General features: G+C 38.3%; 1 protein-coding gene across 9 annotated transcripts in view; it reads right to left on the bottom strand.

Moving 5' to 3' along the window:
* Nucleotides 1-6,185: 6,185 nt before the first annotated feature.
* Nucleotides 6,186-15,063, bottom strand: part of NEK10 (NIMA related kinase 10) — a 230,932-nt gene continuing 222,054 nt past the window's right edge. For all 9 annotated transcript variants that reach the window (XM_041734504.1, XM_041734495.1, XM_041734497.1 and 6 more), the window contains one exon: nucleotides 6,186-12,236. In XM_041734504.1, the coding sequence (XP_041590438.1) occupies nucleotides 12,188-12,236 (49 nt within the window). In that variant the 3' untranslated portion in view covers nucleotides 6,186-12,187. The remainder of the gene's footprint in view (nucleotides 12,237-15,063) is intronic.

Raw genomic sequence — 15,063 nt, 5'->3', positions numbered from 1 at the left:
ATCAAAGTGGTAAGGGACTCTTTCTGATGGACTAGGAGCTAAAAGGATGTAATTCCTGGGAACCACTGTGGGAAGAGGACCTGCATGGAAGTAAATCCATGATGGAGGAGAGCAAAATTCAGAAATGAGTATCCAAGAGACAGAGAGAAAGAGAGACAGGGGGTCTTGCTGATATCTTCTGAGCCCTTGAATTTAACTATGCCCCAAACTTTCCAATTCTTAATATTTCAATTAAATGAGCCACTAAGGGTCATCTGCATGGCTCAGTGGTTGGGCATATGCCTTTGGCTCAGGTCCTGATGCCGGGGTCCTGGGAGAGAGTCCTGTCAGCAGCCCCCCCCCCCCCAAGGGAGCCTGCTTCTCCCTCTACCTATGTCTCTGCCTCTCTCTGTGTATCTCTCATGAGTAAATAAATAAAATCTTAAAAAAATAAATGAGCTAATAAATTCCCTTTTACTCTTCGAACTGTTTGGTATTCTATCTCTTATACTCTAGAGTTGAACAGGATGCTGAAGTATCAGCAGACCCTCTGCCACTGACTCCCTGGAACTGGTGTCTTTGGGATTGGACATCCTCAAGGAGGCAGTGTTGGCTGGGACATTTTAAAAATGAGGAAACTTTTAAATGTGTCAATAAAGCTGTCTTTTAACCTCTGGAAACCACAGCCTAATAAAACTGGTATTTATTTAGTGTTTCCTTGACCTACTCATTAAACCATTTTTCATATGTTAGCACCTTTAATCCTTATGGTAATACAGCAAGAAAAGCACTATTATCTCAGAAAACTGAGGGTTGCAGCAGTCAAGTCATTCACCTTGGGCCACACAGTCAGAATATCTTTTTCACTTTGTCTTTGAAAGGAAAAGCTCTGATCTACTGTCTTTCCCTCCCCCCCTCCCCGCCCCACTGACTTTTATAGACTAAAGACTGGATTGATTTTTGAGCCATTTAATTAGCTAGTATTACTTGTGAATTTATAACATATCAAGGGGTTACATGAGTGGGCTCATCAAAATGCTTATAGAAAGTTGGGGCCTACTGAAAACATTAAAATGTAGGTTGGATTGTGAGTAGTCTGGTGTGGCTCAGGCTCTAGCGGTGAACAAATATTGAAACGCTGAATGTTGCCTGCATATGTGCTTTTGGAAAGAATAGAGCATTTTTGTCCTATAACTATTTAAGGTATTCATCAGTGATAAATACAAACAAAGCAGATGCTAGGACATAAGGCAAGATAATACCATTAAATAAAGCATAAAGAGATTTTTTTTTTTAAGTCCTATAAGTTGAGCAATCTTATCTTGTTGATATAAACTAAGAATTTTGCTTGGTAAGATTGAAAACAGCATAGAGCCATGAAGAAAGAATCTTGGTTTTCTTACAGGGTTCTGGGTTTTCTTGTTTGTTTGTTTTCCACTAGCTATTGGCTTCTTAACTTCCCTAAACCTTGTTTTGTTTTGTTTGGTTTCTACAATACTATCAATTATATCCTCTTTCACAGTGGCTCTTATGATGAATAGACATCTGCAAAGTACTTTGCATGGTGCCTGCCATTCTGTAGCCACTCAACACACCTACCTCTCCCCAGGACAAAGTAGAGACTGTGAATTTTGAGGTGAGAATTTTAGAAATTAGTCTCATAATTTTACTGCTGTAGGTAAATCTAGCACTTCTTTAAATTGATCTGATTACTGTTAAGTGGACGAAAGATTTTCCAACTCAAATATTATCGGTCAACTTATTTACTTGTGTGGTTTGGTTTTTTAATCATGTAACTCAGCAAAACTAAAAAATAGAAATGCTAGTTAAAGATGAAGTCATAATTTTGTTTCAAAGTTAGCAGTTCACTTTTATTGTTTCTGAGGGAAAAACAAAACCAAAAATCTATTGTACTATAAAAGCTCCTGATGCTGTTATGAAGTCTACAGGATAAAGCAGGAAAACAAATAATGTTTCCATGATATTTCATATCCCTTAAAGTTTAAAATGTGCATTAAAAATATTTCAAAATTTAGGAGTACAAAAGAAGACAAGCTTTAAGATTAAATAGGATAAACAATATTGATTCTTGAAGTCATTGTGTTATGTAGATCGAGATGTTTTCCCATGAAACACAGAGTTAAACAGGGTTCGAATAGAAATAAGAAAAAAAGAAAAAAATAATGAAAGAGTTGAGTAGATGATCGTAAATGTGGCCAACATAAAGGTTCATGCTACTTCAACTGACCAATGAAAATGCTGGCCAATAGGAAAAGGATTGAAAGACTCTGTCTACCTTCTGGAAAGAGTGATAGGGGTGTGTGCGTGTGTGTGCATGCATGCATGGGAACACACAGGCAGGAAGGGGAAGTACTGGGGTATGGAGTAGGAGGGGCCAGGAAAGTGTTCCTAGTGGCAGTTCTCCTACTGAACCCTTGAGGAGCAAAGACTACAGACTGGCGCAGGTGCTTTTCTTCCTCATATCTGGCACTCTCTGGGCAAGCAGACTGTGAGAACCACTACTTCACTACCACTCCCTGCCTTTCTGCACCACTGACTTTGCAATACCCTTTCCGAACTTGAGCTCCTGTTACCAAAATGCTAAGGACATTACTGGTAAGGCCTGAGCAGGCATTGATGAGAGGAACACAATAGGACACGACAACCTTTGAAGATTGTCAAACAATTTTTTTTCCAATATAAATAGTGTAACAGAGCAGAGATGCTGATAAGCATTTCAATAGCGTAGTCACCTGTTATGTAATTCATGCTGAAAGGTACATGTTTGTCATAGGAATTCATTTTTTGGCAAGGGAGAAGATATGATCATCTAAAAGGTTCACAGTGGGATTAATAAGCAAAACTCAAAAGCATTTTAAAAATAAATTAGCAGACACCAAGATGCCCTTTAGTTTGGTTGAGGTTATTTGAAAAAAAAAATTCTCAAAGGAAAACTGGCGAAGGACAAATGAGAAAACCATTCCATCTCTCTAAGAGACAAAATGAGAGACAGCTAGCTTTTCCTTCTAGACAGCAGGGAATTTTACTTCTTTCTGAGTTATTCTGTGTATGGTGAATGGAGATGCAGGAAGACCACTTCCTCCCTGTCTAAAAGTTCTTTTTACTTCCTGGGATGACTTTTCTTGAAATTCTGACCTCATTAGATCTAAAGTGTAACAATAGAATCACAGGGGCAAGGGGTGGATGGAGCATGGGAAGGGATGCCTCCAAACCATTTTAGGAGGCAAGGGAGGTACCACAGCCCTGTTAATCCATCCTTTCTTTATGTTGCTAATCTCTGTTATCCCACTGATAGCCAGAGTCCCCAAAGACCCTAGGAAAGGAGAGGAGGCCAGGGGAGTGCCATCACTATGCCTAGTTTCATTCCTGCTTGATGGGGACTCCATACCAGAACACAGCACAGTGACACCAATCATATCCTTAGCACATATACCATTAAGAGATTGTTAATCCATGCTTATCACAAAAATCTGAAGCTAATTTTAATTTGGCCATTTATATTTTTGTGAGTGCCTTGTGTGGTCTTCCCTAGAAGCATATCCTGATGTATGGGATGGATTCATCAGGAAGTGCTGCCAGAAAAACTGACTGATGAGTGGGGAAGTAAGTCAGGGACCAGAAGGAAGCCAGGCTAGGACATGTTACCAGGCACAGTTCCACAGGGGGTGATTCAGTTCTACAAGGGAACTGTAGAACAGTGATGAGCATACCTCAGAGCTGTCCTAGTCAGGGCGGAGGGTATTGGAGGATTCATTTCTGTGAACGTCTCTTAAGTTCATTTCTGTGAACTTAAGGGCTGCCTCTGGAGAGTGAAGTTCCCAGGTGTTAACCTGTGCCCGCAGACAACCGGTTCCTGCAACCCAAGGACAGACCCCTACAAAGAGACACAGATGCAGGCTACTGGGAGAGAAAGGGCAGAGGAGGCCACAGGCACAGAAATAGTCCAGGATTTGTGGACCTGGGTGGTTGCAGGCTGATACGGCTCTGAGTGCCTTACCTCTACCGTAGTATTAATTCTTATATGAAGCCTTGGTTTAATAAGCTTTGAAAGTCAAATCCACTAGTGTCTTACCTTCTACAGATGAGGAAGCTAAGCTCTAGAGAGGCTAAATCCTTGCTCTGAAGGCATCCAAATAGAAAATCATGGAGTTAGCATTCAGTCCCAAGTCTGCATGAGCTAAAGGCCCAAATCCTTAATCATGTTTACCTCTTACTTGGTGTGCAAATAAATTTAGGGAATTTTAGACTTTAATTGATTTGTTTTGTGATCCTTGAACAATTTGCAATATGTGTACCTGTATCCTCATTATGAAAATTACAACTGTTTTCCCGGGTTATATAAACAATCTTTTTGCACATGCCAAAGATGGTTAAAACATCTGTGGCAACACTGCATGGCTCGAGAGATAAAATCAGTACATCAGCAAAATTAATTCATGCCATTTTAGTGTTCATATAGTATGACAGCAAATTAAATCTGCATGACAGGGACAGCTTCATATAAATCTCATATAAGGAGCAAAATGAATATAAGATTATGTGCTCAATTTTGAGAAGGGGAACAGAATCTTTATATTTGGGTGACATTTTCCTTTACGCATAATGTATTTCCATTACTTATGATGTATTTTTTTAAGATTGGAGTTTGTAGCTATATCAAGCTATACTCTATAATTCACATATTTAATTCTATTCTCTTCTATATAAACATAATCACTGAGAACAATCAATTTGTTCCCATTTGGTAAAGAACTAAAATAAAGAAGCAGATTACCCTGCATGGAGTTTGAAGGATGTGCTTCTCCTGAAAGCTTTTCTGGCTTCTAGAAGAAGAATTTCCATTCCTGCTTCTCATGACAGTGATAGAGGTCTGTGGCTGGGTTAGATTTGGTTTTCAAACAGCCTGCTGGAGACATCTGAGTCCTGGGATGGCAACTAGAAATGTTCTAGAATTCAGGTCCTGTAGTCTGTGGTGATTTTCAGAAGACTACTTCACACAAGTCCTCCAGGTGTGTTGATATTGGTATTTCCTATTTTATGGCCCTAATTTCTTAGATCTCCCTACGCCTGTGACCTTTAGTACTATACTCCGTAGCAGACATACCCTAAGGTGACCTCAGTGACTGATCTCCTTGTGTAATCCTCTCCCTTTGAGTATAAACTGCAACTGTGACTTGTTTTATAACAACTAGAATGTGATGAAGGTGACAGGGTGTCACTCTCCTGATTTGGATACGTTATAAACCCTCTTCATGGACAGTGAAAGAGATCAACTCTCCTGCTGGTCTTGAAGAAGCAAGCTGCCTTGATGTGAACTGTCTGTGGGCAGGGCCATGTGGCAGAGTGATTACAGGTGGCATTCAGTTGCTGAGGACTCCAGTCCTACAAACAAAGAACTGAAGTCTGCCAATAATGACCTGATCTTGGAAGAGGATTCCAAGACTTGGATGAGACCCCAGCACCCTTCCCATACTTTGATTCCAGCATATGAGAGGACCCTGTTAAAATGTGCTCAAACTTCTGGCTTACAGAAATTTTGTTGTGTGTTTCTAACTGCTAACTTTTATAGCAGTTTGTTACACAGCAGTAAAAACCTAATATAATATAATTTCCCACAGTAATGCCAGATCTGACCACATGATCTGCTTTGGCCAATGGGAAGTGGGAAAACCTGATGCAAGTAGAAGCTTGACCCTTGTCCTGGGTTTCTGCACTGGCTCTTGCTGCTGCCACAAAACACATCTGGACTAGGCTGTGGGAAGATGTAAGAGACACACAGGGGGAGAGTTGACCTGTCCCATCGGGGTCCATCTAGACCATCAGAACCAGGCAGCCTGCCAGGTGACCAGATGCACATGAGGGAGTTCGTCTCACATCAGCAGAACACCCAGCTGACCTACAGACTCAGAAGAAATAATAAATGCTTGTTATTTAAAGTCACTTAATTTTGAAGTACTCATTATGCAACATTGGTGGCAGTAGATAGTTGCCATCAGTTAAAGCTGTAGGAAATATTTGAGCATAAACATACATGATCACCTTTTTGGAGCTTTTTTTTTTTTTCATCAAAAGATTCATTAGCATAGAGAAGAGATTGAGAGAGCTAGTGAGAGAAAAGCGATGATCAATTGCTACAAACTTGACAAAAGGAGAGATTCTTTTCCACTAAGATTGAAAATACATTTTTAATTTTCTTTAGCATTTTACAGAGCATATTTAAGCAATAGCAAAAATAAAGGCCACTTGCATCTTTTATATAAATCTTTCATAGAGGCATTACCTTTCTCTTCACTTCCAGGGCCTTAAACTTCATCATTTCGGAGCCTCAATGTGCTCATGCCAGAAGTTTTTTTGGAGGTTTGGGGAAGATAAAATCAGGTGCAGAGGAAGGAGTCCATCAACCCTCTCCTTCTGAACCATGCCCTGTCACAAAACTCCCCACACTCCCTCTCACTATATGAGAAGCCTTGTAACCATGCATGACCCTGATAGAAATGCCCCGTGTGCCAGACAGAAGAGAGGCCTGCAAATGCGACTGGAACAGAGAGGGATATGCTCTTGGAAGCTACGGGAGAAAAAGCAGATTGAAGGTGCTTTTCCACCCTGTGGGTGCAGTGGACCTGTGGCTGCCCAGAACATGGAAGCTCTGGGCAACATGAGATTAGGGGCTGCACTTTTTTTTCAGAGAGCAGTTCTGTTCTTTTTGATCTTCACAAACTCGCCACTGGGAACAACAGAATATAGGAAGCATCATAAATTAGTTTTGATCCACTAAATGTCAGTACACAAAATGCACATAAGAGATTTTCCTTTGAGGTGATTTTTGTTTTGCATTTTGGAAGAGAAAAATGATGGAATCTTTTCATTACCTGATTATCAACTGGTTTACTCACAAACTGAAATACATTGAAATGCTTTTCTAATCTAGCTAAGTGTAAATGTATTCAAACCTGCCTGCATTAATCTTGAACATCCACATATATTTCTTATAATATTTGTTTTGCCAGGCCAAAGAGGCCCGAGGCCATGGAGAAAAGATGGGGAAGCAAACATGGTGCCAGTGGCAGAAACATATTCCCTGAATGGCACACAGAATCATATCCTTGAGAGGAGTCTAATGTCTTTCAAATGCTTCACAGGGACCCTGTCCTAAAGACAGGACTTATATATGACTGGGGTGTCTTAGGGGCCCATCTGCTGCTCTTCTGGGTGTTCAACTCACTGGTGACAGTGCAGAGAAACCAGTCCATCAGTAACCACATGTGAGAGAAGCAGATCTGCTGCTTCCAGGAGACCCAGAGCAGGAATCATTCAAGCATCGGGAACTGCCTGGCCCCCTGACTGGCCTGCTGGGAGATGCCAGGCTCTGGGATACCACTTGCCTTCTACTTGCCCTGTGACCTCTCAGTTTTTATTTGCAGATTGTCCTAACTCGATGAGTCATCTTCTATGGGATTTCACTTCTGGGTGCTTATATTTATTTGCCTCCCTCAATATCATGTGGGGTTCATACAAATACTTCTTACATTCCTTCTTGATATAAGGTATCCCTAAACCAGCTCCATTTCCTTCCAAATTCACTGAAATATGAGGCAAACATACTTGTATGAAGGGCAAGGAAAGCTAAAATGTAATAGCCATATACAAGCATTATATTTCTTTCCAGAATTCTAACTTAAATGGTGCTTGAAATGGAAAACTAAATCATGGATTAAGGATATTATTTTATAAGTAGCATTTGCAGTCTGACTTACAGGTGCTAAGGCCTCAAGCTTTTGTTCCTCTTGGTCTGTCATTCTAGTTCAAACCTCTCTCTGCTTGTTTTATGGAACCAGTTCATCACATGTTTGCAAAAACTTCAGCTAATTTTTCATTTGTGAGTTCACCAGATCAATTCCAAGCATCTATCCCGTCAAAGTGACAGTCATTTTCTATAAGCAACAAAACTTCTGTCTTTGTTCAGATGAAACAAAGGTAAGCTACTTCCAAATGGCAGCCCTTAAACAGTCACACATTTGCTCTAATGAATGCTCTTCTGTTACCTCTAAATACATTTCCTGGGTACAGTGCAAAGCTTCATAGTACAAAATGAAAAAAAGGCAGCTTGCTACAGTTTGAGGAATAATATTCAGTCTTCAATTGAGAATACAGTTCACTTTTATGATAAAATGAATAAACTTATAAAGATGTTAAAAACTGGTTCATTACTGCATGTATGTAGTAAAAAAATCTAACCTAGCTCACATACCAAGAATGCTCTATGCTTCTATGGAGCACGATCTTCATTTTTAAAACAACTGTTGCCCATGGACCCAGAAGACATGTAAATTTGCAATATCCATCAGTCACTCTGTCAAAATCATAAAATCCTTCCTATCCCTCTTGCAAATCTCAAAGCAACATCACAGCAGGAATGTAATCAACCATAACAGTTATATTTACAATATGCAATTTAACCACAATGACACACATAAGAATTTCTTTATCATAAAGTTGTTTCCCTGAGACATTTGTGTCTTCCTATCAATGTGAAAAATGGCATCCAAGGGTAAGCATATTGCTAGCAGCACATTTCAATGGAAAATATAATCTATCCAAAATTCTGTCAATTTCCATCAATGGACATAGTCTGGAAGATCCAAAAGTACATAAAATACACTTATTATCACATTCAGTTGCTGAACATGAAGAATTTCATGTTTAGATGGAATTTCACCCCAAGAGTCAAGATCAACATAGAGAAGCACTGTGCATCTCTTGCTCACGAGCCCTTCATAGCTGCATCTCTGGGTTGCCAAGGAGCTGGTTCAGATTGATTCCTTTGCATTGCCTCTCCAGCTCATTTCTGTGTTCATAAATACACACCACAGAAAAAGTAAAATGCAAGCAATAAAAGTACCTTACAAAGAAGTTTTTCCTGCCTTCAAATAGAAGCTGAAGCCATTTCTAAAGGAATCCATTATATCTGTACACGGTTCCTTGCCATTCCAAAGAAGGGAGAGAAATAGCAATAAAAATATTTTGCAATTCAGCAAATGAGATAGAGGGATGCAGATACTATGCATAGTAATACTGATACAATTGACTAAACAAAATTATTGCCTTCCCACATCTTACATATGAGTGGTGATTAACTGATGGTATTGCTGGAATTACATGTAATCAACCGGCCCTGTATCTGTTGTTGATCATCAGAATTCATAGTATTTTTTACAAGGCATAGATGGTACCTCTAAGAAGACCTTATCTCCTAATCAGTTCCATCACTTGAAACTGCATAATAGTATACCTTAATTCTGCTTTAGAATGCCCAGTGTATGCACACTGCCCAGTGCCACAGAAGTGTCCACTTTAAACTCTGGCAGCATTTCTCAAGCAAGGTCCTGAAATTCACCCATGAGAACTGGGTCTAGTGTCCATGTTACTATTGCTGGAGACCTCCAGTTAGATATCAGACATCCGGAAGAATACAAGGTTAACAACCAGCAAGTACATACGCCTGCTGCAGTCACTTCCCTGCAAATGGAACATCTTGCTTTTAAAAAGCAAATTAAGGTTTCAAGTACACATATTCAGACAGAGTTGGTAGATCAAAACATAATTAACTGAAGCATTTGTATATCCACAGTGATCTGAAAAGACTGATTCATATTCTGTTCCATACAAATATTCAGTGACTGAGAATTAGACGAATTCACACGGATTCCACTGCACAACAAATAATTAACAATTATACGAGAGAGAGAGAAAAAATTTAAAAGCAATCAAGCAAAGGTTACGAGGCCTATTACCCTCAAGTAACAACTTCTTTGCACTAGAGGGCAGTTTGGAGAGTGAAAACAAAATGATCATTCTTATTTTGTAAGGGCGGGCGCTTCTTGTCGCAAAGTCAGAAAGCGAGGGCTTTTGAAAAGACAGCATCGCTGTTGGGATGAGACTGCATGCACCAGAGGGATCCCTCTCCAGTGCCTCGCCTTCTCTTGGAGGCCTGCTCTTGCCCTGGGATAAGGTGGATCCAGTGACTGGTAATTTAAGAAAGGAATCAAATAGAACACATTCATGACTTTGGCAAAAGAATTCCATCAGCATAGAGTTGACAGGCCTAAAGCTGTACAGCAGGACATCCATTTGTTATCTTTGTTAATTCGTACTGGCTTCTAGCATAATAAATGCCACTCCTATGGTCTAAAAGAAATAGTTTGATGGAAACACTTTGTTCCCTTTCTGGTCAATAAGGTCAACTGTATGCATTAGAAAATACCTTCAAACAGATCATTTCTCTCTCTCTCTCTCTCTCTCTCTCTCTCCCTCTCTCTTTTACCAAGGTGTAACCTCTGAATACTATTCTTTTCTAAACTTTTTTGACAATATATTATCATTTGAGAAAGAACTTTATTGTTCAAACTTTTACCCCACAGTTGCTTTGTTTCTAGGTATTGGCTCCTATCACAATTAAAATTTATGCCCTTGTAGGCCTCTGCCTCTTACACAACAGGAAATGTGCCCATTTCATACAAGAATAGAAATAAAAAATAATAGTGCAAGTTCAAATTCAGTTGGGCTAGGAATAAAATTTTACCTGGGTAAATCAACAAAATCATTTTGATTTTACACATAAATTTCATATATGAATGGAGTTGGTTTATAAGCTGAAACTGACATTTTTCATTACTGTAATTGCATCTGTTATTTTAAGTTACAGTGTAATTGTAATCATTAATTTGGCTTAAAGACAAAGATTCATTGGCAATTTTCAAAGTTAAAGGAAATTTGGGTATCATTTAGGTGTTGAACATACAAATTGTAAAAGCAGTATGGATTCACGTTAAGAGATTTTCCATACTATACAAAAGGTTATTATGTTTCAGCCATTGTAAATATATTGAACTAAATCCTGTTCAATCATACTAAAAATATATCAATGCAAATAAAGATACCAGGACTCAGTGAGAAGTAAATAAAAAGCATAATTTCAGCCTTCAGATTACTAGTTATATAGAATTAAAATGTTCTTTAAGCAGAAGTGCAGTCTGGCTTGGCAATAAGGGCATTTCTGGATGGTACACCAGTTATAAGCCAGTTGAAGAGATGCTAGCCCAATAAGAATCTAGAAAATTTTCATCATAAAGTCTCCCTACATAGGAATGGAACATTATTTGGCATTCTGACTTCTTGGGGGTTTTTTAGGGATGCCTCAATGAATGAATAAAGGGCTTATACTTTATTATATAACTTGTTTTCATTTCAAATTCCCAAACAATAAAAATTTTAAAACAATATAGGCGATTTTAGTGAGAAGGGACTTAGAACAAGGAATATTGCATGTCTTTCATAGATTCTATGAACTCTTCAAAGTGCTCTAAAAACACTATAAGTTTGATTAGCAGCAAAGCATTAGCCTAATCAAAACCTCTCCTCCCTCTCCATTTATATATATATATATATATATATATATAGTATACACACACACACTGTACAGCAATATATTCTATTAGTCTAGCTTACATCCAACAATTTGACAGCTATTCCCAGAGTCTGTGCAAAGGTTACAAATACTGTCTACTGTCTTCAGGCCACTAGCACCCACTGGTTAAGAGAGGACCAATCCTTTCCTTAAAACAACAACAACAACAACAACAACAACAAAATTTAATTACCTATTTTGAATTTCTTTTAAAATAAAAAAAGGAGGTGAATACAGTGAATTGCCCAATATATTATTACTCTGGGGTCTTTAATATTCTCTAAAACTATTTTTATACATGGAAGGCTAGATGCCTTTAAACATAGTTTCTGTAATCCTAAATATAAAACATTCCATTGAAAAAGATGACATTTTGTTTGTTTTTTTGGTTGTTGTTTCTTTTTTAACTTGGAGGAAAGTTCTGTGAGGTGCAAGTTTTCTCCCCACAGATGAATTTTGCAGCATTTTCTCCCAGGAGCACACTGAGAGCCCAGTCATCCCGTGTCTACCGCATCTGAGGTACCCTTCGAACAGAGCCTTTGCATGCTGCTGCGGCCACATAATCTAGCACAGGACCTCCAGAGAGAGGCCCTGGTGGTTCCATGGCATCTTGGTCTTTTCCACACTCTTCCAGCAGCTCCCAATCCTTGGGCATCTGGTAGAGCTGATGTCTAGAACTTGAACTTCACTAGGAAAACGAAGTCCATTCAAAATGCAGGGTTTTCATCTTTTGGTTGGGTGATTCTTGGTCCCCCATGGATAGGAGTGATATCTAGAAGATTCAGAAGTGGAAAGAGTTCTTTATAATCACATACATTTGACTTCACACATTCAACTTCAAAAGCAGCGGCTCAGGGATATATGTAAATAGATCACAGTGAAGAACAGGTGATTCTAAACATAATAGGATGGGGCATTTTTAGAAAGCCCCCTTTTGCTGAGTCTTTCTCAAATTACAAACTCCATTGGAAATGATAATCCTTTATGGAAAAACAAACACCTATTCAAAGTAGCTTGTAGTTTTAAACATTTAATTTACATGTTATCAGTTAATTGGGAGAAAAAGCAATGCAAACTGTAGATTTCTTCTTCTCTTATAAATTCTACTTCTTTTTTTATTAAAGATTTTATTTATTTATTAGTGAGAGACACAGAGAGAGAGAGAGAGAGAGGCAGAGACACAGGCAGAGGGAGAAGCAGGCTCCATGCAGGGAGCCCGACGTGGGACTCGATCCCGGGTCTCCAGGATCAAGCCCTGGGCTGAAGGCGGTGTTAAACCGCTGAGCCACCCGGGCTGCCCTTGAATTCTACTTCTTAATACAGATTTCACTGTTAAAAATGTTAACATGTACCCCTAAGTTTATAAGGAGGATATGCCTGCCATCCATTCACCTGCAGGATTCAAACAGTTTTACTCTCACAAACAATAATGATAACATCAAGGCATGCAAGGCTATCACCTTCTGGTAAGGAAGCTAACTGTTTATGAATGTATAATATAATTAATCATTCACCCCTGCAAATGATCAAGAATGTGTGCTTTGGGCTGGCCACGTTTATTCTGACCTTATTTCATTGTTTTTACACTACTTTCTTCCTCTCCCTTCCTGGTTGCCTAGAAATGAGGAATCCCCCATTTTGCCTAGGGCTCCTTGCTGCTATCTCTGTTTTTGTTATAGTTCCATTTTCCTAACGCAACATTATTGTGCCTAAGATAGTCTTGCTAACCAACAGTCCTAGCAGTCTCCCCATTACTTAAACCATTACAGGAACTGTCCCAGAAGACAGCTAGTAGATAATGGTTTTATCCTGAGGCTTCAGTTTGATGATGGCATCTCTCTATCCCTAACTAAATATTCACTCTAGGACCTAGGCTAAAAATGTGCTGTGTCTTGACTTCATGATCTAGCTGCTGTCTGGGTGTTTGGTAGATACATATAAGTTTGGACTGTCTCAAGTGGTAAACATTAGTAATACAGAAATTATGTATGCAGTTCTCTGTGTGACCAAGATCACTATAATATTTTGCTATGACAGTGACAGTTAAGATAATGACAAAGACAATGAGAACAACAGCAGATCTGGGTAGATATTGGTGACTGGTAGGTGATTTAAAACAGTTTCCCATTTCTAACCACATCACTAGGGCAGCTTTCTGAACTTGTATTCCAAGTGAAAGACTGAAGAAATACTGGAGTAAACAAGGTTAACAGATTTCTTCCTTATAGCACATCTCAGACTCTGTAATATGATGTGTATCACCATCCTCTAAAAATGGAAAACTGTACTTTCAGAGTTTCCCAAATATATTTGATCATAAAACTTAATTTTTCAGGGAACATCTATTAGCATCTTTGATAATATTGGCTATTCTATGGAACCTATTAGGGAAAATATTGATTCTAAATCCCTGTTCATGTCCAGTGATATTTAGCATCTTCAATCTTTTGACTATGGAAAAATCATCACTGACATAGCTGATTTGATCCATATTTGAACTATGTGTATTTCCAGCCTGAGAACTCTTAGGTGGTTCTAAGTGCTGGCTGACTTACTTCTTGGTAATTAATTTGGAACACCAGCAAAGAAGTATTTAAGCACAACCAAGTGTTACTTTTATTAGTAAATTGTGAAGAGTCTTCTCTCAAGCTATATTCTATCATTGTTATAAGAAGATGAAAAGGGAATATCATGGATATAAAAATTTTTTGTGAGTGATTCATTTTAATTTGGTGCATTTTAAGAAAATTTTATGTATGCTACATCCAAAGTATTTTTCTTGAACTTGATCATTTAAACCATGTCTCCATATTCTATTCACAATTCTGAATATAACTAAATATTTTTTTGTCTTCATTATTAGGCATCTCTTTATCTATTAGAATGAGAAAATTTGCAATGTCTTTTAATATAGGAGTGAAGCTTTAGAAATAGAAATGTTTGAATTTTTTAAAACTTAGGGATAGAACTGAAAAGGGATAAGGGTAAATTTAAAAATAAGACTAAAATTATTTTTAAGGGAAAATAAGTGCTCTTGTAAAAGCTTTCTTAACTATCTTACACACCTCATTTTTTACTGACGGTTAGTGCAGTTTCTACAAAAGTATGAAGCCATTCACTGCCCACAATCCTGGGTCTCTAAGAATATGCAGATAAATTATGACAAAAGTAACCTTTGCCCCAACTCCAAGCCAAAGGCACTTAAAATAAAAAGGGGCTAAGAGTCAAAAACAAAGACACTTGTCCTATCAATGGAAAGCTGGATGTACTCAGCCCAAGAATAGAAAATGAAAATTCAAAGTCTCTCCAGGGAAGGTGAGAGGAGAGCATTTATGAAGACAGTGATTTCTATTAATAATATATTTTTGGAAAATGAGAGTTATTCATTTCTCTGTAGTTATTAATCACAACAGAACTAAATTGACAAAGGTAGTATTTTGGAAATATATTATCAAGCCAAAAGAGCAAGCAGTTGAATAATCTTATTTGTGATTCATACGAACAACTTGTTGAAGTAAAGGAAGCATAAAAAAAAAAAGTTGGAAAAAAAAAAAAAAGTTGGAGACGGAGCTAACCTCAAAAAGAATCTAATTTCCATA

Source organism: Vulpes lagopus, chromosome 19, assembly GCF_018345385.1.
Source record: "Vulpes lagopus strain Blue_001 chromosome 19, ASM1834538v1, whole genome shotgun sequence".
In the NCBI taxonomy this organism is placed as follows: domain Eukaryota; kingdom Metazoa; phylum Chordata; class Mammalia; order Carnivora; family Canidae; genus Vulpes; species Vulpes lagopus.
The sequence above is the reverse complement of the archived record's forward strand: the minus strand, read 5'-3'. Positions and strand labels throughout refer to the sequence as shown.